Source organism: Solanum verrucosum, unplaced genomic scaffold (genome assembly GCF_900185275.1).
Source record: "Solanum verrucosum unplaced genomic scaffold, falcon-dt-bn FXZP01000149.1, whole genome shotgun sequence".
In the NCBI taxonomy this organism is placed as follows: domain Eukaryota; kingdom Viridiplantae; phylum Streptophyta; class Magnoliopsida; order Solanales; family Solanaceae; genus Solanum; species Solanum verrucosum.
In genome coordinates this window covers 391,645-415,037 of record NW_026020295.1, presented here as the reverse complement: position 1 = coordinate 415,037, position 23,393 = coordinate 391,645, and the positions used below count along the sequence as shown (strand labels likewise).

Genomic DNA, 23,393 nt, shown 5'->3' with positions numbered 1-23,393 from the left:
TGTTTCCCTAAAACATCTCTTAACCATAAAATTAATTATCATCCAATTCTTCTTTCTCTACATTTGTTTTCTTCTTTCATTACCAAATGTGTTTAGATTTTTTGTAATCCCCTTTGGAATTTGACTCCATAATCATCTTTTTTTTTTGTGAGAAGAAACAGATCAATTGATTTGTTTTCTTCTCTTTTTTAACAATGACTTGGCCATTGCTTTTTCTCTTGTTTTCATTTTTTGCTTTTTCTCATGCACAACTTACATTGGACTACTATGCTAAAACATGTCCACAATTTGATTCCATTGTGAGGGACATCTCTCAACAAAAACAAACTGAATTCCCCGCCACGGCGGCCGCGACCCTCCGTGTCTTTTTCCACGACTGTGCTGTAGATGGTTGTGATGCCTCCATCCTTATCAAACCAACCGCCTTCAACAAATCCGAGCTCGACTATGACATCAACCATTCCCTTGCGGGCGACGCGTTTGACCTAATCACCCGCATCAAGACCGCGGTCGAGCTCGCTTGCCCGGGCGTCGTGTCGTGCGCGGACATCTTAGCGACCGCCACCCGAAACCTCATCGTCATAACCGGTGGTCCCCACTACAAAGTCCAGTTGGGCCGGAAGGACAGTCTAGTTTCCAATGTATCAAACGTGGAAGCACACCTAACGCGCGCGAATGCGACGGTTGACCTAATGATCAATAAATTCCAATCCATGGGGTTTGATGTCAAGGACATGGTTGTGTTGATTGGTGGTGGACATACAATTGGATTTGTTCATTGTAAGGAGTTTGCTCATAGGATATTCCCAACTCCTGACCCTACAATGAACCCAATATTAGTTGAAAGATTGAGAAAAATGTGTGCAAATTATACAAGTAACAATGACATGTCAGCCTTCCTAGATGTTATAAGTCCTGGTAATTTTGACAATGTGTTGTTCAAGAATTTAATGAAGGGCATAGGGGTACTAGGTTCAGACCAATTATTATATAGTGACCCTAGGACAAAGCCATTTGTTGAATTATATGCCAATAATGCTATTGCATTTGCTAATGATTTTGCTCAAGCAATGAAGAAAGTAAGTGTATATCAAGTCAAGATTGGTCAACAAGGAGAGGTGAGGAAGAGATGTGATTCTATTAATCACATTTGAAAGAATTTGACATAAATTTTTATTTTATTTTATGGGATTTTCGAATGATCCAAGAAGTACTCTCTCCATGATGATGATGATCTGTAGAATTTGTGTTTATATAATATGATGATAAATGATAATATTGGACAAGAATTTATCAGTAATTTGTGATTATTTGATAAATTATTTTTGTTAGTTTGAAATTTTGTTCCATCATATTGTCCCAGGCTGTAATACCATCTTCACATATGTTGTTCATTAATTAAAGTCATGTTGTTTAAATTTCCAAGTAATTAGAGTGGGTAATATAAATGTGATGTTCTACTCAAACAAAACTCATTTTATCCCCAACTATTCACTATTCAAAGAACAACTTTAGCTTCATTCAATATATCGTCTCACTTGTGTCAGTTAAACACTCCCAACTTACAAAATGATAAGCTAAAACACCTCCAAAATTGGGGTTGTATGTAGCTTCCATTTTCGTAGCAAAGAGTATCGAAGTGAATAAAATATATTGAAGCTAATCTGCGAACTCAAAAAATCATTGCAAGAAGAGATGGAAATGATATTAACTTTCTCAGAAAAGATCAATTTCCCCAACAGCATCTAAATGACTAAATCGAGTGCGTTCACAAACATCAAAATGGTCTTGTAATTGAAAAACATATCTGATCTCAAAATTCCATAGACTAGTCATAAGCAGATAAACAAAAAAGCTGATTGATGATTGCTCTAACTCTCAGTTTGCTCCCTCAATCTTCGGATTGTGCTTCTAACTGTCACAGCACTTGCAGTGCTATTGAAGAAAAAGATGAATCAGTTACTCGCGCGAAAAAAAAGAAGGAAAAATTGAAGACAAATATAGACGAGGGAATAAATTATTACTTCAATGTATAAGCACCGCCTGCTTTGACTTTGCCGCAATCTTTACAGCCCCAAATACCCACGGCTTTCCTCTTCACTGCATACTGCTCATAGTGACAAGTATATCTTCAGATCACATGTATATAAGGCAAACCAAGTAGAGCAGAAAGGCATCCCGGAGATGGTGAAATCCCGTTGCATATAGCTGCTAATTTATCCAAAAGACCAAAAAAACATACCTTTCCACAAAACTCGCAGAAGTACTTGCTATGCTGGCTAACCTCCATTTTCTTAATCTGCTTTCGCAGACTGGCACCATACCGGGTACCTAAACAAATATGAGATATTTAGAAACATAACTTTGCTGGACAAAAAACAGAACACATTCTATGTAACTGCAGAAAGAGGAAAAGGCAATCTACATACAAATAATTAAATGTTAAATGAAAAGTATATACGTAGGAGTTCTAATAAAATAACCAGTGGAAAAACAATGGGGATAATTAGATGGATGCAACCAATTGATATTCTTAACAAACCAGAACAGTTCTGCAATTTCCTATGTGAGCTCTTTCTATTTGCTCGAAAAAATCGTCAAAAAATTATCCCATTAAATTTTTCAGCAAGTATTCGTAGATTGAATGAACTAAAGTTATACAAAATTTATGTAACATGTTCTAGTATAATCAAGAATACAAGGAATATTGGCACATCTTTGTTTTAACAAATGTGCAACTAAACTGTGGTTTCTTCAGATTCAGCATGGCTTGCCATTCTAGCTAAGACCAAAGTCTTTTGTGTGAAATACATATAGAAGCAAGTTAATCAACCATATTCATGCATATAAAATGCAGCTCTATCTGTGTATTTATGTAAACAAATATACTGCGTGGACAATGCAAAGGGAAACATAAAAAAAATTATAGAACCATTACTTACCATATTTCCCAACTATTCCAGCCTTCTTGGTCCTCTTAGTCTGCAGAAAAAAAAATAGTATGTTATTTTATAACTCATCTTAAAAAAGCCTCAACTGAAAAAAATGAATCTTCATCATCAAAAGTCATCTACGACTAGGTCCACTTCAATGGTGGAATAAACAAGCACACCTCTACAACAAAGATGTTGCCAATATCTTAATTGATCAGTAACTCTGAACATAATTTCTCATCTAGGAATATTCAACCTCTCAATCCAAATCAATCAAAGCGCACTGCCTTTCCTCGTAATGAAAATATTACAACCAGATGAGCTGAACAAATTAACATTTTAGTTATCTAAACACTCTTTTATTCAAATTGTTCATGAACAAAGCAATGTTTTTCTAAAAAGTGACATAGTGATCAATGAAGCATGGGCTATCAGCTGTCACAACACCAATCCAGCTAAGCTTGAAAACCTTAGTGGATCACTCAATCCAAATCCATCAAAAGTCACTACCTTTCTTCATCATAAGAGTATTACAACCAGATGAACCCACAAACAAATTAACATTTTTAGCTTTCTGAAGGCACTTTTTTTTTTCAAATTGTTCATGAACAGAGCAATGCGTTGCACTAAAGGGTGCGATATAGTGATCAATGAAGCATGAAATATCAGCTGTCAAAACTTCAATCCTGCTAAGCTTACAAAAACTTCGTGTATTCTCTCGATCCAAATCCATAAAAAGCACTACCTTTCTTAGTCATGAAAACATTACAACTAAATGATCCTAGAGAACACAATCTAAATCAACAACAACAAACCCAATGTAATCCCACCTGTAGGGTCTAGAGGTAGAGTGTACACAAAACTCACCCCTAACTTGAGGTTAGAGAGGCTGTTGCTCACACTCAGCTCAAAGAACAATTAAAAAAGGCAGTCACAACAAACAAACAGAAACAACGACAAGATAGCTAGAGAACACACTCTAATGCACAAATTAACATTTTAGTTTTCTAAAGACATCTTTTTAAAACAAATTGTTCGACGAAAATACCAATATACTGCACCCAGATGTACGGGATAGAAGCAAATAAAGCTGGAAATAGACCAAATCAATTGTTAAAACTCCATAACCCGCTAGCTCAAAAACCTAATCCACCTCTGCTATATCTTTTCATAGCTATATCTGAGACCAAAAAACAGCTCCAATTCCAATTGATCAGTATTATAGATCTTTTTGACACTTAACAATAACAAGTAATCAATATCAAACCTGACGAAAACAGAACTATTTTCGCACAAAAAAACAAAAATCAATCACCGAAAACACAAATTTTGAAGAAAGAACAAAAAGATTGAGCTGATGTATGTATGAAAATTGAGAAGTTACCATATTTGCTGAATCGGTTCTCGATGAAGGAAGGGCGTTAGTTAGCAGAGAAACCCTAAATTCCTTCGTTCAACTAATTTATACAAATTTGGATCGGGTTGGGTTGGGATGCGGCCCAGTTGAATGTATTCAGTCTGACCCAAATTAACATCAGGCCCTGACCTCCTAGTTTTTTAAGTATATTTTTTAATACAAAATCGAAAGTCATATTACCAAAATATTCATGAACTAACACTTATGAAAAACTGAAAAATTGCCTATTTTTTGTTAAATGGATCCTAAATATCCAAAAATGTTGTGGATCATCGTTTAATTCATGTTAAATGACTCCTAAATGCCCAAAAAATGTTGTGAATCATGGTGAGGTTGTACGTACTGATCTTTCAACTCATTACAGATGGTCCCATAAAGTCTTTTAAAAAAATCGACCAGAATTCATGTCAACAAAATATTAATGGGCTAACACACGAAAAACTGAGAAAATCTCCTAATTCCTGTTAAACGGCTCCTAAATGCCTAAAAAAATTGTGGATCATGGTGAGTCTATACGTTATACGTATATGTCATCGAACTTTTAGAAAAAAATTATTTTTGTCATCAGTTAAAATTTGGCTCATCTATGTTATTTCCGTCTGAAAAAAGGTTCATTCATGTCATTATTTGTTAACCCTATTCTTGACTTGAACCTTGAGGGAAAGGTTCTTTTATAAAGAAGGGAGTATTGTTGTGAAGGATATTGGGCCGAAGGGCAAGTTTGGCGGTATCGATAGGAATGGGCCTGGACCAATATTGGCAAAGCAGCCCAATAGTGAATTAATAGGAATGGGCCTGGACCAATATTGGCAAAGCAGCCCAATAGTGAATTAAGTGGCTTTGATTAGAATCCGAATTGATAAATAGTAACTTAAAGAGAGCAGAATAGGTTAAGCATATTGAAATTATTGGGTTTGCAAATTGCAATATGTAGAAAAGCACTAAAATTAATCAACCAATGGTACGAGAGTACACCGGTGTACATATCGAGTCCGGTGCATCAAAGTTTTCATATGTGAAATTTGAAAAAGAGTCGGATCACAAGGGTGAAGGGTCTATCGTGGTCTGTCTTATCCTGCATTTCTGCCAGAGTCGTGAAGACAACTCTGGCAGAAATGCAGGATGAAATTGCGTATTATAGACTACATTAGAGGGACTCGTATAGTTTATTTTAATATCACAATAAAAGTAAGAAGAAATATGATTAACAAAACTATATATGTACATAATACTTAATAGTAGGAGCTTTTTCTCTACAATATTAAATGTGGAAAGGAAAAATTTATTATTATTTTGTACAAAGAAAAAGAATATACTCATTTGAGTCCTATAGTTGCAGAAATAACAAATATTTTTCAGACTTTTATGGACTAGGTACTATAATTTAGTTTTTAGCTTTTATTCTCCTCTTTATATGCTATATACTGTATAGGAGTGACTATATATTTTACACGTTACATTGATGAATACATTTTATTTTATAATCGAGAAATCTATGAAGGTCCAGTTTAAACTCGTGACATATGCTGCACGCACTCTTACCACTGAATCAACGCCCCGAGGCCAAATGAATCTCTCTACACAACTGCAACCTCTGCATTTTTCTTAGCATGACTCTGTTTGACAAATCTAACATACAAGTCTGTCCTACTCGAATCGCATTCTGGAAGCCTCGTGTTACCTCCTTCCGACATGTTCTTCACAAACTCAACGAGATTTCTCCAATTCTCGGGCTCGAACAACCTTTTGTTCAATCTCAAATATGTAAATGCACTCAATCCATTTCCAGAGTCTGCTCTGCTTGTACTCAAAACTTGTGCATATCCTCCTCCATCATACCTCTCTAACGCGTTTTCTCCAGCTAGTTCTACTCCAACATTTCTAGTCGCGTTTTTCACTTGTCGAACCAAACCTTCTGGTGAACAATTCGCGCTATGTGGCTGCTCCCCATCCCTCATTTCCATACAAGTAAAGTTAAAAACAACCCCACGTTTCGCGAACATACGTGCTATTGGTAAATAACCATCTTTGTTCCTTGTGTTATAGTACCCTGCTGTTAACTCTGCTGCATGTGATCTTGTGTTATAATGCCAATGAATTCCAGCTACTTTGCCTGATAATTTACAACTTGTTCCTTTGAATATGCCTTCTGCTGATGCTAGGATAGTGTCTCCATGTTCTAATAACTTTCTTGAATACCATTCTAGGAAAAATTGTCCATATTCACTATTCCATGTTCCATCCTTTTTGAAAAAACCAGTTTCCTCTGGAAACTGGTTGTACTGACCAGAATCGTGGGGCCCACCTCGACCCCACGATTCGTTTCCCATTGCATCTGCTGATGCTGCTAGTGAAGCCTTCATGTACTGTTTATAATATCAACAAAGGAAAAAAGTTTAGTTTTTATTATTTTATGTTTCATTTTGTGGAAGTCTCTTGCTAGGGGTTCAACTGAATTCCCTTCGCCTACGATACAAATATAGTAAAAACAACTTTTTTATGTATATTTATATATATACATTGTTGAATCGATTGCCTTGACATAAGAGAAGATTTTAGTGTAGTGACAAAAAGTGGCTTAGACACCATTTAGGCTATGTTGCTTAGATTCTCCAAAAATTTGTTGTTGCACCTATGTTAGATCTTCCAAAAATGCATAATTTTTGAAAAACCAGACATATGCCTATTGATATTTTTGAAGTGTCGGGACAACATAGGGTTTAGATAGGTGTGACATCCTTGTATTTTTTAAGTTCTTTTCATTAAAATTCTGGCTCCGCCACTATCTCAAAATGTAGAAGGAAAAAGTAAAGTTTTACCTTGTCATAGCATTGGAATTCACCAATACCAGGAAATCTCCAAGTACCATTGCTTTCTGGATAAGATGGATATCTTAGTTCACCACAAGGACCCATTCCCACTTGTATTTCCTGTGGAAAAATAAAAATAAATAAAATTAAAATTCATTTTTTTCTCTTTTATTTTAGCTAGGAAAATTGTGGTCCCTAATATTATGACACTTCTAAATTTTTTTAGTGGTCCACTATTTTGTATTTGGTTAAACAAACAAGTTTGGTTGATCACTTTAGATTGACATAAAGTAATTCATTGATTTTGATCTTTCACTTGTTTTTCTATAATATACACGGACAATGTAAAGAATAGTTATATAAATATTTTTCAATTCGTCAGTGCATAAGACTTAAACTTTGTAAAGAAGAATTAAAAGACTTACCACTATAACATCTCCTAAGTAATTCTTGAATCTTTCTCTAAAACTTCTCATGTAATCAGTGTAGACTTGAATTGGTGTTCTTCCTCTAAGTACTGGTAATTGATCACAACCTAAAGAAATGTACTCAGGATTTCTCCTGCCTGATCTATCTGTATACACAAGATCTGGGTTTTTGCTAATTTCTTCAAGTACCCATGGAGGTAGAGGGATGCTGCAAAAATAAATTCACAATTTTAAGATTAATCAGTGGCGGAGCAACAAATGGTGCGGAAGGGTGGTCAGTTGAACACCCTTTGTCAATTTTTTTACTAGTATATATAAAAGTATATTGTGTATTTACTTGTTTCAAGTTAATAGACTGAAGGGAGGTCAGTTGAACTTGTATACAGAAAAGTATATCGTGTATATTGGTCCAAAGTTACTTTTTACATATATATTTATTAAATCTCAAACACCTGTGACGAAATTTCTAGCTTCAGTACTACACTTGATCATAAAAAAAACCTTGAACAACTATAGTACGTAGATTATATATAAATGATACATTTTGAGATTTTGGAAGATGTGGCAATAGTAGGATAGGGTTTTGGCCATAGCCCATAGGTATAATTCTATCAACAATTTAAAAAAGAAAACTAATTGTTGAAAATGGAACAAAACAATAGATATAAAGAGAATGTAAGAAATAATGGTATGTATAGTATATATTAATTTTCAAGAAACACAAACAAAAAATTGCTAAATATTTGAACTCTAGAAAATCAATAAACATTAGTATTTTTTTTAAAATAATAATCAATTCCACTATTAATATTCAAGAAAGTATATGGTCATTAATGACTCATTCAGGTAATAGATAAAGGGGTATACAGTCAAATAGTACCTCTAATGATTAATTGATGCTATCAAATCGTTTTCTTAATAGGTGTATCAGAATATTAAATTATAGATAAAAATGACAGAAGAGGTCAATAATAATACCTGCAGGAATCTCCGACGTTACCACCACACTGATGAAAAGACATGACAACTTGAAGCTTCAATCCATTTGCTTGAACCATCTTGACAAGTTCATCATATCCTTCCCAATTATACTTCAAAGGTCCATCTTTTTCAACCAAACCCCACCAACAATCCACCATTACCCCTTCAACTCCAGCACTTTTTAATGCCATCAAACTAGCATTCATAGCTCTTGGCTTGTTCATATTGCCTCCAATTGATATAGTGTCAAGTGGTAACATCACAAAAACAGGCACTTTGGTACTACTATTGTTGCTATGAGTACTACTTGTGAGCATGTGGAATTTCTCTTTTTCTTCCATATTGGAATTCAAGAATTGAACTTCTTGATTAGAACTTTTTGCTTTGAGATTGCATGATGGTGGATTGATTTTAGCAAAGCAAATCATGCTTGAAATATCATCATGTGTTCTATAATTTTTTCTTTCTTTTTTATTGATAAAAGAAGTTGAAGAACAAGGTGTTAAAGCCATTTTTTTTTTGTGTGTTTTTGTTGAAAATTGAAGTTTGAAAAATAGAAGAGGTAGGGATTGATGAAGCTTTTGGATGTATATTTATAAAGGGGATCAAATATATGATGTATGGATGAGGAAAGTTTTGAGAGTATTATTTTTAAGAAATTAAAAGGGAGAAAAGTGTAAAAGTTCAAGACAGGTCAGCATATATATCTTTTCCAGGTACGTCCCGTTCTCAACTTGACAAAATGACACATATTAAACACATTTATATTTTTAACTTTAGTTATGGTTTCTTTAACCAAGTCAATAAATATAAAATAGTTGTGGGAAAAGATTGACAATTAATATTTGAATTCCTTGGATTTTGGAGGTTGTATCCCCGATAGATATAGTGAGATCCATTCATCTTTAATTAAAGGCTAAGTTTAAGTATTTTACCCTTAATAGGCCTATTTGCACAAATTATACTTAACTTGCCATTCTAGTGTATATTGTGGAACACTAAAACCTATTTTCATGTCTCTTTTGGCTAACTATGAATAGTTTTATTTGCTTGTGTTGTCGGTCTCATCTCATGAATTAATTTTTAGAATTTAACGAATAATTTTATGCAGCGGCATTTAAAATATTATTGTTTGCTATGCTATAGATATTTTTACGGAATATTCTTAATTGGATAGAAAAAAAGGAGAATAAGTGATTTTTATTTTATTTTCAACTATAATTTTCTAGCCATATTTGTGTGATAACCAATGGGTGGCTTGCTATTGCCACAATTGGGCATACCCCACAAGAAATTAGCACATTCTTCTTGTCATGTACTTGAATAAATTCTAGCTCTTCAAACACATTTTGTGGATGAAAATAAATCTTGAATTTCCCAATTTGTATAATTCATAATTTTAAAGATAAGTATGAAATATGAAGGGTTCTAAAAAGAAGTTGAGTTTGTGGGTATAATCAAAAGTCTTTGCTTTACTCTTCTTCAACAACTCTTTTTTCTCAAGAAATCATTATAAGTCACACGTAGCTACTCATATTGATCCAACTTTACACATTTGTTGTATGTGTTACGTTCTAGTCAAGCAACTGCTTTGCAAGTAATAATAAAATGTATCATTCAATTGAATTAGCTGGTTGTAAATACATGATAAATAATAAGTGATGAAAAAAATGATGTTCAAATTAATTTTATAAATAAGTAATTATGTATTTAAATTGAAGAACTGAAACTGATAACCAAATATCTAACTGGAGATTCAGATTAGAAAATACTTGCTCACATCCAATTTAAGCATCAAACTTTGTGTTAATTTTTCATGTTTAAGTGATAATAATGTACATCATATGCAGGATTTTGTGTAAGCAATATTAATTTGACTAGTCAATAGCACAACGACTTATAACCTATTATATATAACAATATATTGGTGTAGAAAATCTCAAATTCAAGATCATTAGCTACACAAATTTCTTGAGTTTGGCAAAAATATAGTTTGCACTTTTAGCTTTGCATACAACTTTTTGAAGGCAAATGATGAAAAGGATGCTTTTGAAGCAATTAGAATTTTTGCACTAAAGTGGACCAACAAGTGATTGAAATGTTTGCAATAATTAAATGAATTTACTCTATCATTAAACTTTGAGTCAAAATTTAGAAAATTGATTGGCTGTGAGTGTTCACACGTGTTTGTTCCACTAACACGTGCAGTATTTTTTGTATGACATAGAAAATAAGATTTTAGTTCCATATTTGTTGACATTATGATGCAAAGTTTATAAATTATAATGCTAAGATTTATAATCCTCAATTATGTAGTACTTTATGATTTGTCGTCGGTTCATTGCATTAAGAAAGGATATATGTCACGAGTAATGCAAAATATACCATCGTAAAGATGGTTGAGTTGGTAAATCACGTGGTATCTCATACGGAAGGTCAGAGAACAATTTTCTTTATCAACGTCTTTCTAATCGTGTTTATCGCATTGAACTTATCTAATACACTTTACATTTTTTGTTTGATTTGCAAGCTAGAGCATGTGAGCGAGGCGAGTTTACCTAATGCACACTGCAATAATAGTGACTGCAGATTTTATTTGAGGGTTAGAAAAAGGTATAATATAATGTTGGTATAATATATCACAAATATAATAAATTACATTTGAAAATAAAATAACAAAAATAAATAAAAATTCATATTCAGGTTGATGTGCGGATATCTCACTCTCTTTAAGGAGATTCAAGCTCACTGTGATATAATTTACACCAATCCAACAATATATTTCTTGACTTGTTATCTGTAAGATACAATAGTCCAACGACGTCATACAACTCAAACAACTTCAGATTAGTTTGAAAGTTCAAAACTCCACAAAAAACACCTTCTTCAACATATAGTTACTCTCTTTTGTATAGTGAATTAGTTAAAGACTTGAAATATTTTTCTTTATCATAATTCTCTTTATTCTTTATATGAAATATAAGAATAATAAGTGTTAGTGTTCCAATAACCAATAAAAAGGCTAGTTCATTAGTTCATAATTTCTAACTAACTCGAATATTTTTTATTTTTTTACTCAATTTCAGAAAAAATAAAAGAATAAATAAAAAGAGGGGCAAAGTGCTACAAAAAGAACTCTGTTCGATTTTTTAGTCTATCTATAAGTAATTGAAGAGTTGGAAACTTGGAATAAAGATGTTGCACAATGGCACTTCAATGTACAAAATAATACCCACCAAATGTAAATGCCACAATTGTGCAGTAGCACACTTTGATAATTTTAGAATTATGCACTTTAATATCAAATATAATATTAAAATGTAATTTTTCATTCATGTTAATATTAAAATGAGAGAGTACTTCACAATTTAGTTAAAGGTAAATCTTAATTTTGGTCCTTATAATATATGGCTTAATACATTTCATATTCAATTAGTCTTTTTTTTTAACCATCCCCTAGGAGCTCCCACCCCTTTTGCTCTCTTGGTGACTCGAACTCACAACCTTCGAGTTGGAAGTGAGGAGTGTTTACCATCCGAGCAACGTGTTTTGATTCTTTTATGTAGAAAATATTTATAATTTAACTATTTTCATAACTATATTACTCCCAGATATGAAGTAATAATACAAGTCATAACAATGAGTAATTAAATGTTAGAACATTTAATAGTATTTGAAATTTGTGAACAAGGGATGAAAGATTATAAAAAAAAAGGATCAAAGGGTTTTATGATCGGAAAAAGAGAATTTTAATAGCGATTAAATTTCTCTTTTTAAAAAATATAATGATCAGGACGTCAATTCTATGAGATTTCAGCGAATATTCACAATCAGCAACAACAACATACATGATAATCAAAATTTGATTATGTCAAAATATTTTATTCATTAATTAGGAGGAGAATATATTTAATTAGAGATTTGGATAATGCATATATCAAAGGGACCCCAAATGTCATCAATTAAGAAAACAAAATACAGTCAGATTGTTTTGTATTTTATGTTGTTTTTTCATCAAAAGAAGTGACAAGAAAAATCCACTTGGGATGAGGTTAAATATCAAGTGGAATCATCTAGCATCCTTTCAAAATGTTTTAGTGGTTGTGAATCATTGCTCCTTGAATTGTGTTGAGTTTTGCTATATTTTAAAATTAGGAGCGTAAAATGACTCATGATTTGAATTTGAACAGATTAAAATGAAATTAAGTTACTATTAAATAAGCATGTCAAAAAAAGTCATTTTTTCTTTTACTCTCCGTCACAAGATAAATGGAGAAAAAAAATCATAAAAAATCACTTTTAACCTTGTAATTAAGAAAATAGTCATTATCTCTAGAAAATCTATAAATTCAAAATAGCAATAACTATTTTCCGAAATATGATTGAAAAACGATCAATAAATATTATTCTTACCCGATATAATTTAAAGATCCAACATGAACTTTCTCTTGATTTTGAGCCCTCAATTTGGTTTTCAATAAGAAAAAAAAACAATTTAGAAGAATAAAAATAAAGAAAAAGATTTCAAAGAAAGCAATACAACACTTTTTTTTTAATCCATTTTTTCATTTTCTTATTTTCTTTTACTCTACAATCATGAGACAAATGGAAAAAATTCACAAATAACCACTTTTACTGTCATACAGTTTTAAATTTTATAAGCGAAGCTTTAGAAAAATGTTCTTTTATCCACTATCATGAGATAAAGAGAGTAATTTCTCAAATAGCCATTTCAACTTTCGTAATTAAAAAATAGCCATTGTTCTTAAATGTTTTAAAATCCACAAGTGAAAACTCTATCACTTAACTATTTCGCAAAGACATGATTAAAAAGTGGCTAATGAGTCGTCTTCATGGGTCTCAATAATCTCCTTTGCGATGACCAAAACATGTCGTGCCTGATCAACTTGAGGAACTTATTATGGAGATAAGTATCAATTCACGAATTAAATATCTGTTTTTACACGATAAAGTTCGAAGGTCCAACATGATTGAGGTTCTTTCATCTTACGGATGATGATGAGGAGGATTTATTCGGTGATGAAGACGCTATGAGTTGAGATGAGGAGTTGGGCCTAAAATTGGGCTTTCTATTTGGGCCACTAACAAAGAAAAACCTCAACACTTGAGGTTCTAATGGATCTACACAATGGGCAAGATTGGGCCACAACATCACATTCTATACAAAGACACAAATGCCTACAAGGCAAAAGCACAACTGAAGCGAACCGTTTTCTACAACCCTTGCAACTCGGCCGGCCGGTCGACTCAACAACCCGGTCCGGATCAACATAAACCGACTCAGCATCCTCCGCCTCTCCGCCACCGTTTCCCTCCGGCGGAATCATTCTACCGCCGTTCACCATCGCCTGCTGTAGCTGAGCTTGCAGCGTCGCCGCCGTCACTTCCTGTTCACAAGCCTTTACTTGCCACGCACGCGCCTCCCCGATCAGCTGCGATGCACGCGCCTCCAGCTCCGTATTCCGCCTCGACGCTTTCTCCACCTCCGTTTCCTTCTCTTTCAGCCTCCTCGCCGTTGATTCCTCCACTGCTCCGATCAGCGCATGATAGTGACGCTTCCTTTTCTCCTCTAACGTACGCTTCAATTGTTCTCCCTATTGGCATAATTTACGTACATTTTCATTTATTTACTTATCCGATGCTCGGCTAGCCTCGATGCAACAGTAAAATTGAAAAAAACAACCGAAAAATTTTCAAATCATTACCTGGAGTTGGAGGAAGTGATCAATTTCATGTTGTTGTCGTTTGATATGAGAGGCCAGAAAATCGTCTGTTATTGTTGATGATTGATGATGCAGAGATAGATGAGAAACAGAATGTTGTTGTTGATGATGATGATGCAATTGATCTCCGAAAGCTAATTGAAGGCCAGTAGATACAATATTTGTGTGTTGCTGGTGCTGGTGCTGCGATGAATTGTTGTTGTGAAGTTGAGTAAGATTGATCAGTTGATGTTGAGATTGGATCGACATTAATGGATTCCTCGTCTCTGTTGTTGTTGTTGTAGTAGCTAAGGTATTCTCTCTTCTTCTTTTTCGCGAATTCGCCTCAACTGCCATTGCAACAAACAAAGAAAAAAACAGAGATTACATCAGTTCCTTTTGTATTGAATCAATCTATCAATCAACTAGTCTCGAGTTCGAGCCTGATGATGAAAAAAAATCCTTTTTAATAGGTCATATCTATGCGAATCCAGATTAATCCGACTACTGAATGTGACATTGGAATTTTGTGTGCAATTCTATCTCCCACGAAAAAAATCTAGAAAGTAATTAACCAAATTCAGATTAGTTAGATCGTTGATATACCTAAATTGTGTGCTTAAAATGTGTGAAAAAGAGAGTAATCTAAATTTTTTTTACCTGCTGGATTGAATAGCATTTGTGTAGGATCAAGAAATGATTCTTCACCAAAAACTCCACTTTGTTGTTGTTGTTGTTGAGTTTGTTCTAGTACTAATGATGAATAATTGTTACCAATTTGGCTCTTTCCTTCTTGTACACTTCTATTTAGAAAGAGAACATTTGATGGGTATTGAGCTTGAACTGCCATCTTTGAATGAATTAACAAAGGGAAAACGGTATGATATACCCCTCAACTTTGTGATTTTGAACTGGTATATCCCTTGTTAAAAAAATAGCTCAGATATACCCCTCAAACTCGCAAAGTTTATAAAAATTGCAATAGAGAAGTGTGATTGGTGAGCCTAATATACTCTTCAACCTCACAAACTTTATAATTTAAAGTTGATATATCTCTTGTTGCAAAAGTGACTCACATATATCGTTAGAATTCGAAAGGTTTATAAGAATTGCAATAGAGAAGTGTGATTGGTGGAGGAAATGAGGAAAGAAAGAGAAAGGAGAAAAGGTTAACAATAAAGGCTAAGACATAAACAACATGAAAGAGAAGAAGATGCCATAATAAACCATTTGTGGATTCTTCAATGACCCTTCAAAATTCAAAAATAATTTCGAATCGTGTATTATTGAACTTCAGAAATTTCTCGATTATTTTTGAAAAAAAAATATATATGAAAGATTTAGTGACAAGAATGAATGAGAAGTAAGAAGATTTTGATTTTTGAGAGGGAGAGAGAGAGTTTAAAGTGGAAAAAAAATGAATCTTTACTTTAAGGTCTATATAACACCTTTTTTTTTTTTTAATTTCAAAGGGAGAGAGATATGTGATTGAAGGGAATCAGTCCAAAGAGAGAAAGAGAGGGGTTGCCCCAAATTTTGGTTCTTTTGTTCTTTGGTTCGTTGAGTCAGATTCATAATTTGAATTTAAATTTTCTTAGATTTGTTGCGTTCAAAATTGGCCTTTCACAAGGGAATAGCTACAATTCTGCTTTGAATTTAAATTTTCTTAGATTTGTTGCGTTCATAATTGGCCTTTACAAGGGGATAGCTACAATTATGCTAATAAGATGACAAAATTTAATAGTTTTGGCATCTGATCATGTATTTATATTAAAAATATTCCTAATATGTGTAAATAATTTTAAATTCAAAATTAAATATGTTTAGTGATGTATGATAAGGATTAATTTTTATTTATTTTTACTAATTGAGGGTTAAATTTTTTAACTATTCTAAAAAATAGTAATTTAGAAACCAATCCTTTAAAAACCAAAATATACTCTTGGTCAAATCTCACCACATCCCCACACTATTTTATGGATGATGATGAAGGTTCACGTGGATCTAATGAATTACATTTTGAACCTTTTTTTTTTATAAAAAAAATGCACTATGGAATATTATCTTGGTTTAACCAATTATGTCATGTGCCGTGGTGAATGGTTCGAAATTCAATCATTCTAAATCACAAGTCTTGAGTTAGAGTTTCTGTGAATGAAAAATATCATGTTTGGAAGCGTCGCTCCCCAAAAATAATCATGCTTTATACGATTCCAAATTTAATCGAATCTCAATACAAATACGAAAAATATAACTAAGTCATGTGGCAAACTGATCAGCAAGACACTCCTCATATCATCTCCCACATGTGTTGCTGCAATTTCTTTATTACATCTATTAAACCAAAAACCTTTAATAAAAAGTACAACAAAAAAGAGAAGTAGGAGCATATAATATTAAGTATAGGATATATAGGAATAAGAGTTTTAACTTAAAAACTAAAAAAAAGAGTTTTAAATTTTATAGCCTTAAATTAAAGAGGTCTTAATACTTATAATTAGTCAACTTAAAAAGTTTCACCTGTCTAATCGTAATAGTTTATAATCCTTACTGACGTATACTTGACGTATAACAAATGTATATAAATTAGAATGCTTATTGAGTATAATGATTATATATTAATTATAATCAGAATACCGACTAAATTAATAATAATAAAAAATATTGTTTTCCTTATTGTGAATATTAGTACCTGAATTGGGAGTGTATATGACATATCAAACTTTTTATTAACTTTATGAGTGTAATTTACATTTTCTATGTACCTAAATTGGGAGTGTACGTCTTTTTAATCGAGTTCTTCATATTAGATTTGTTTATTATAATTTACATTTTCTATATAATTTGTGAGTTATTATATAAAAATAAATGTATCCGATGCACATCTAAGGAATACTGGTTGCGGATTCTTTTTAATCGAGTTACTCATATCATATTTGTTTAGTATAATTTACATTTTCTATGTAATTTGTGAGTTACTACATAAAAACAAAGGTATCTTATGCACATCTAAAGAATAACAGTTGCAGATTCTTTTTAATTGAGTTCCCCGCATTAAATTTGTTTAGTATAATTTACACTTTCTATGTAATTTGTGAGTTACTACATAAAAATGAATTTATCTAATACACATCTAAAGAATAGCAATTGCAAATTCTTTTTAATCGAGTTCCTCACATCAAATTTGTTTAGTATAAATTACACTTTCTATGTAACTTGTGAGTTACTATGAAAATAAAAAGAATTTACCTGATGCACATCTAAAAAATAGCAATTGTGAATTTTCCTCTATATTCTAAAAAAATGAAAGTATATTAGGATGAAAATGATGTTTCTAGATTTTTGAAGATTCTCAACCAGGCCAAACAAATTGACAATTTAGACAATTAATTACTAACATTATAATTAACTTAAACAAGTGTTCACACTTTAGACCAAATCAATCTAACACCAATCTTTCTTGATAATGTTTATAAACTTTCAATTGCATGCACGTCAAAATTTTCCATCCATTTTAAAGCAAGTAGGGCCTATTCATATTTCATTTGTCATTTATATCATTGCAAAATCAATTAGTTCAAAACATGTTGGTTGTCATACTAATATAGCACTTTAAAAAAATTAAAAAATTATGTGGTCCTTCATTTAATAATTTTTTTTAAAATATTTTCACATAATATTCGATATTCATTTTATGATCCTGACAATTTATTGAATTTGCACTACATAAGTCTTTTCAAATTAAAGGAAGAAGTGTTTTCAATAAAATCGAGTGCTAGCTAATTCCCGTTTTATTGAATTAATTGATCAACGTTCTAGCAGATATTTGTTCTGAATTCAATAGTTTTTACAATTTTTTTAAATTATTTATTATTATGGAAATCAATCTTACTACTTTTATTTTTGCGGTTTGTATACTTGAAAAACGAAAATTGGGGCGTGTTGTCCAAATCATCGATTTGGTATATATTAGACGGAGCCTTTTTCCTCGGGTAAAATGTCGAATATTTATAACGTCCTACTAGGGTTTGTATTTCTGATATTCAAATTTGATACCTCTGATTAAAAATAGAGACATACTATCTTTCCGATCGCAACCCTAGCTAGTCTTCCAACAACTAATTATCACTTTTGGACTTTGTATTATTTGGTTTAATTAGTTTCTAATTGACAAATAGCACCGTCCTCTTCCTAACCTACCCACTATAGTACCTATGCCTTTCTTTGCACCAAAAGCACATCTCAAATCAAACCTAAGAATAGAAATTAACGATATATAAATTTTATAATATAAATTAAAAAAATGATCGTTAATTTTATTTAGTGACTGATTTATGATAGATTTTAAAAAGATTTTTTTTGTTACAAGCGATAATAGATTAACGACGAAATTCATAGACTTTTATTTAATTTACAAGTGAGAGGAACTTATATCCTCTCATTTTCAACCTTTTCTCAATTTTGGAGATAATTAACTTCAGCTTTTTAATTAATTTTATCCTTAATTAGAAGTGTTTCATCCACACAAATTAAATATTATGAATCAAGATCATACGTTATAAAAGTTTTATAGTTACACAAACATTATAACACGCACATTTGATTAAGAGTTTAAGATCACATGTTTTAAAATTCTTATTTTCTTTTAACTTCGTATTTATTCAAATAAGTTCACATAAATTAAAATAGATTAACGTAATAATGACAACATTTAGCTAATGGTGCTTAAAGATTTTTAGTGGGCAGAAAAATAGAAAGGAGGCCTGTTAATTAAACAAATAATTTGGTACAAGATCCATCAAATTAAGGAGAAGCAATCAAAGAAAAATATGGCTATCTTTTGATTGAAAATCAAAAGAATAGATGGAAGTGGTGCAACAACCATGTTTCTTATCTTAAAATTAATTATAATGATGAAAGTAGAAAGAAACATGTTTTTGTTTTCTCGGTTATCGTATTATTTGTTGTGATTATATTATTTTTTTGTCTTGATTATCATATTATTTATTGTGAATGCTATTTTTTTTTAATTAATTTTAATATGGTTTCTTAACTACTGTAGTTCTTTTTCATACCTGATTTAATTTGTTGTGTTTTTCTTGAGTAGGATCTTTCGTAAATAACCTCTCCATCCTCAGATGGTAGAGATAAGATTTGCGTACACAACACATTTTTCAGAAATCACTTGTGGAATTACACTCGTGTATATTGTTGTTAGTGTTTTGTTGTTGAAAGCAAAAGATACATGACTTTTTTTTCGCTTCGGTTATATCGTATTATTTGTTATTGTTATTATCTTTTTCTTTATTATTTTCATCATGACTTCCTTCACTATTATATTTTATTTTCATACTTGATTTATTATATTTTTCTTGGACCGAAAATCTTTTGTAAACAATCTCTCATTTTTTATCAAATAGGGATAAAATTTACGTACACACTATTCTTTTCAAATAATCCTTATAAAATTACATTGTTGTGTATATTGTTGTTGTTAAAAGCAAAAGAAAAAAAAAAGCTAATAATGTTCTAATTAAGCTAATTAAAAGTTTCATGAATTTATGTGATGTGTTTGACAAGTCATTGGATAGTGGAATATTTATTGGTATTGATAAGCTTCACTTATTAATCAATCAATACTTCAAATCAAACAACACCTAGAATGACTTTGCAATTTCTTTCTAGGTGTGCTATGTATTGTAGTGTAAGTGGATAGATAATTACACCAAAAATTATGATAGGAGGGTAATTAAATGCTTTTAATTACACCAAAAATTATGATAGTGGAATATTTATTGGTATCTTTAATTAGAGGTTCTGATTAAATCAGGTTATGATCTCAACACCCATATGAGGTAGTGATGAGTTTCACGCATCTTAATCCAACCTACGGCTACGCATGATTATCGGCCACAAAATGGTACCGCCCAATACCTACCCTACCACTTATAAACAATCGTCCTACAACAATCCGATCGAATCATAATTGTGTATATATTATGCATTAATTTGATTTATTATAAATGAATCCGTGATATATACACTACATTCACACAGACGATTATGAAATAGAGGTACTAATAGAAATAATTTAATGAAAATGTCAGGGGGGAGTTAAATAATTTATGAATCAAATTAATGTTACTATATGTACTTTTTCATATTTTCTCTAGTGATAATAGAAGAATATATAGATATAACGTCTAAATTCTCAATTCATTATTATTATTACATATGGAGTGGGTAGAAGATTTGTGAATGAGTGGGGTGGGTGGGTCTTCTTTGTATTATGCTGCACAAAATCAGAGGTTTCCTGCTGCAAATTAAGAACCTCAGCAGTCCCCACAACAAAAAAATAATTTAAACCCTCAAATAAAATTAAAAAAAAATCTTCTCAATTGGTGTAGCTACATAGATATATCATCTTGTTGAAAAATTATTTTATGTATATAAAAAATAATAGTAATATATACAAGTCTGAAAATTAGTTTTAATAATATATATCAAATATTAAATGTTACTTATTAGCTAAGCTTTTTTATTTTGCCACGCAGCGATAGGGGAAATTGTATATCCATGGAGTGTCAACGGACACCTTTCTCTTGAAAAATTATAAGAAAATATTTTATGTGTATATATTATATGCATGTGGAATTTTGTTGATCGAAGAAAAATATTGAAAAAAGAACGAATAATTTATCCTTGGATTTTTTTGAATGTCACACCCATAGGCCATAGTAAGGTCTAACTCATTCTAGTATTATGGTGCGTGTAATAGTTAAACTCCGATAGTATATTTATTATCCTAAAGAGGTACTTCGACTTTTTTTATCCCTCCTTCTTTGCCTTCAAGCTAATGACTTCGAGTGTTTTTGAGAATCTTCTTTCAGTCTTAATTATATTTTGATTTCTATATACTTTATTGAAGAAAGACGTTGAAAATCACTTGATCAGAAGAAAAATAAGAAAATTGACAAAGTTCATGCTTCAACCTTTTATATATTTACTTAACTTTTTAATTTCTTTTAATGAAAATTCTAATTACACAACAACATATCACCCTTTCAAATATGTATAATTCATTGTGGTCACAACTTGAGAGGTTTGCTTTGGTAGTTCATAATCTAGTCTACACAATTTATTGATATTCTTTTCAATTTATTTTTAAATTTCTTTGATCTGAAGCATCGTACAATCTATTTAGATCTATTTTAATTGCCAATGAAATGAAATACAAAAAATTATCTGTCTAAATAATTGATCTAACAAGTCAATTCTCAATGTGATGCATTCATCATAAAATGAGATGGAGATCTATCTGAACTTAGTCCAATTCTATTAAAAATTGAAGCGAATCAAATAATTCTTATAGATAAATAAAATTCGAAGAGAGAACCAATGATAATATTTATAGCTACATCTTTTCGATCGATATACAAGCAGTTGGCCACGAAGTCCCCCTCCCTAAGAAAGAGTCAGAAGAATTCCCCACAAATCCAGGCTTTAAATGCTGGTCCAGATTTATGTATTGTCTATTTTCTCATCGTTTTTTAGGCTGGCAAGTGACTAATAATGTTGTGAACTTCAATAAATAACAAAGGATTAATTAGTTTATAAAACAAACAAGTTGACATTATTAGTAATAATATATATTATTAATAATAGTATGAATTATCCTTGGCCATTTTGTCCTTTTTCACACGTAATTGACACATGTTAATACTTGAGGTTCTAAGGATCTATTGGAAATAATTTTTTTATCATATAAAGATAGGAGTGAATTTACGTACATATATCTTACTCCCTAGACTCCATTTGTCATATTACATTGATTATATTATTGTTTTTGAAGTTCATTGCTTAAATGATCAATTATTTATTAAAATATTATGTTGTAAGATTACCTTTATATATTTTATATGTTAAGGTACCGTATACGATCGATGCCTTGAGAGTATCTATTGATGGAAGGTGATTTAAGTGATCAGTTCACGGGCGAAACGAGAGAGTGAAAGGTTATCCTTTTGTAATGTTAAAAGCTAAGTAAAGTTATGAAGTTGATTGAGTAGAGCTCAGACTCGAAAGCGATGGCTAACTAGACTCACCCCAAAGTCACCTTTTTCTAATATATATATAGAGAGGGAGAAAATTCACATTAGAAATTAAATATCAAAAAAATTCATCAAATCAACCAAAATGATTTATAAGTGTGAAATGACTATAAAATGAGTAGCATATTTTAAACTAATTTATGATCAAACATTTTTAGTAAAATATCAAAATGATCAACATCAAAATTTACTCATAATCAAGGGAATATATATTGTAATATTCCAAAATAAAATCTATTTTTTTTTGTTCATCATGGGGACCATCAAGAATGACAAAAGGTGATTGATTAAAGCTATAAGAGAAGTGGGGAGAATTAATCAAGCAAAAATTGGCTGTCCATTTTCATTGAGTTAATGTGTGTGTGTATTGGCACTATATATAATCTACTAGTACTACTTTAGGCAGGCAAAGATCCACAACTTTTTTAATGGTGCCAAAACAAATAATTATTTCAATTTCTTTTTCTCCTTTTTTTACGCGATATTTTGTTTTCGTATTGAGGTTTTGACTAATCTGTATTTATGTTGCATAAGACTCATTTAAAAGGAAAGTGCTTTCATTTTTTTTATACACATAATTCAAACTCGAGAATTATGAATTATCCGTCTCATCCCAACTCTTTTTGGTCCCCCCCCCCCCCTCTATTTCTCTCTTTGTGTGTCTTTCTAACTTGAAATGCAAATTTAAGAAGGCGAATTTAGAATGGAAACTTCATGAGTTTTGAATTCTAGACGTTATTTACATTTATTGGATTTTAAAGTAGTATATGTATACATATGAAATGAATCTTCTAGATTTTTTCTATTTATTTTGTGCAATGTTAGATTAAGGTGTTGTTTGCAATATAAATAGCCAATTTTTATATAACGATCCAACTTGTTCAAGAGATTGAAGCATAGTTATTATTGTTAAGAGCTAATAAAGTATTGTTAGTATGCACTGTTTAAACTCGTTGAGGAATCGTCATATGAGTCTGATACTATGTACTT

General features: G+C 31.5%; 5 protein-coding genes across 5 annotated transcripts in view; 2 read left to right on the top strand and 3 right to left on the bottom strand.

Annotated features, from left to right (window-relative positions):
* The window catches only part of LOC125834656 (photosystem I reaction center subunit psaK, chloroplastic), a 204,598-nt gene that overhangs the window by 15,980 nt on the left and 165,225 nt on the right, over positions 1 to 23,393 (top strand). The gene's annotated exons all lie outside the window — the stretch shown is intronic.
* On the top strand, positions 149 to 1,292 carry LOC125834645 (peroxidase 41-like). Its single transcript, XM_049513777.1, has one exon. The coding sequence runs from the start codon at positions 195 to 197 to the stop codon at positions 1,152 to 1,154; it is 960 nt and encodes a 319-aa protein (XP_049369734.1). The 5' UTR covers positions 149 to 194; the 3' UTR covers positions 1,155 to 1,292.
* On the bottom strand, positions 1,697 to 4,391 carry LOC125834660 (60S ribosomal protein L37a). Its single transcript, XM_049513797.1, has 5 exons — positions 4,318 to 4,391; positions 2,943 to 2,982; positions 2,243 to 2,331; positions 2,025 to 2,107; positions 1,697 to 1,935 (listed from the first exon to the last, which is right to left on the bottom strand). The coding sequence occupies exons 1-5, from the start codon at positions 4,318 to 4,320 to the stop codon at positions 1,872 to 1,874; spliced, it is 279 nt and encodes a 92-aa protein (XP_049369754.1). The 5' UTR covers positions 4,321 to 4,391; the 3' UTR covers positions 1,697 to 1,871.
* LOC125834633 (beta-amylase 3, chloroplastic-like) lies at positions 5,913 to 9,128 on the bottom strand. Its single transcript, XM_049513764.1, has 4 exons — positions 8,567 to 9,128; positions 7,586 to 7,796; positions 7,170 to 7,280; positions 5,913 to 6,716 (listed from the first exon to the last, which is right to left on the bottom strand). Exons 1-4 carry the CDS (start codon positions 9,079 to 9,081, stop codon positions 5,928 to 5,930), a joined length of 1,626 nt encoding a protein of 541 aa, XP_049369721.1. The 5' UTR covers positions 9,082 to 9,128; the 3' UTR covers positions 5,913 to 5,927.
* LOC125834662 (BOI-related E3 ubiquitin-protein ligase 1-like) lies at positions 13,469 to 15,142 on the bottom strand. Its single transcript, XM_049513800.1, has 3 exons — positions 14,953 to 15,142; positions 14,296 to 14,642; positions 13,469 to 14,184 (listed from the first exon to the last, which is right to left on the bottom strand). The coding sequence occupies exons 1-3, from the start codon at positions 15,140 to 15,142 to the stop codon at positions 13,672 to 13,674; spliced, it is 1,050 nt and encodes a 349-aa protein (XP_049369757.1). The 3' UTR covers positions 13,469 to 13,671.

What these genes read in the sequence shown, in the direction of transcription:
- LOC125834645 (XM_049513777.1), top strand. Translation starts at nt 195, where the DNA reads ATGACTTGGCCATTGCTTTTTCTCTTGTTTTCATTTTTTGCTTTTTCT.
- LOC125834660 (XM_049513797.1), bottom strand. An exon ending in TCTGCGAGTTTTGTGGAAAG is followed by an intron (nt 2,108 to 2,242) that starts GTATGTTTTTTT and finishes CACTATGAGCAG; the next exon opens with TATGCAGTGAAGAGGAAAGC. An exon ending in GGCGGTGCTTATACATTGAA is followed by an intron (nt 1,936 to 2,024) that starts GTAATAATTTAT and finishes TTTCTTCAATAG; the next exon opens with CACTGCAAGTGCTGTGACAG.
- LOC125834633 (XM_049513764.1), bottom strand. Translation starts at nt 9,081, where the DNA reads ATGGCTTTAACACCTTGTTCTTCAACTTCTTTTATCAATAAAAAAGAA. An exon ending in AACGTCGGAGATTCCTGCAG is followed by an intron (nt 7,797 to 8,566) that starts GTATTATTATTG and finishes TTATTTTTGCAG; the next exon opens with CATCCCTCTACCTCCATGGG. An exon ending in AATTCCAATGCTATGACAAG is followed by an intron (nt 6,717 to 7,169) that starts GTAAAACTTTAC and finishes TATTATAAACAG; the next exon opens with TACATGAAGGCTTCACTAGC.
- LOC125834662 (XM_049513800.1), bottom strand. Translation starts at nt 15,142, where the DNA reads ATGGCAGTTCAAGCTCAATACCCATCAAATGTTCTCTTTCTAAATAGA. An exon ending in AATGCTATTCAATCCAGCAG is followed by an intron (nt 14,643 to 14,952) that starts GTAAAAAAAATT and finishes TTGCAATGGCAG; the next exon opens with TTGAGGCGAATTCGCGAAAA. An exon ending in ATCACTTCCTCCAACTCCAG is followed by an intron (nt 14,185 to 14,295) that starts GTAATGATTTGA and finishes TTATGCCAATAG; the next exon opens with GGAGAACAATTGAAGCGTAC.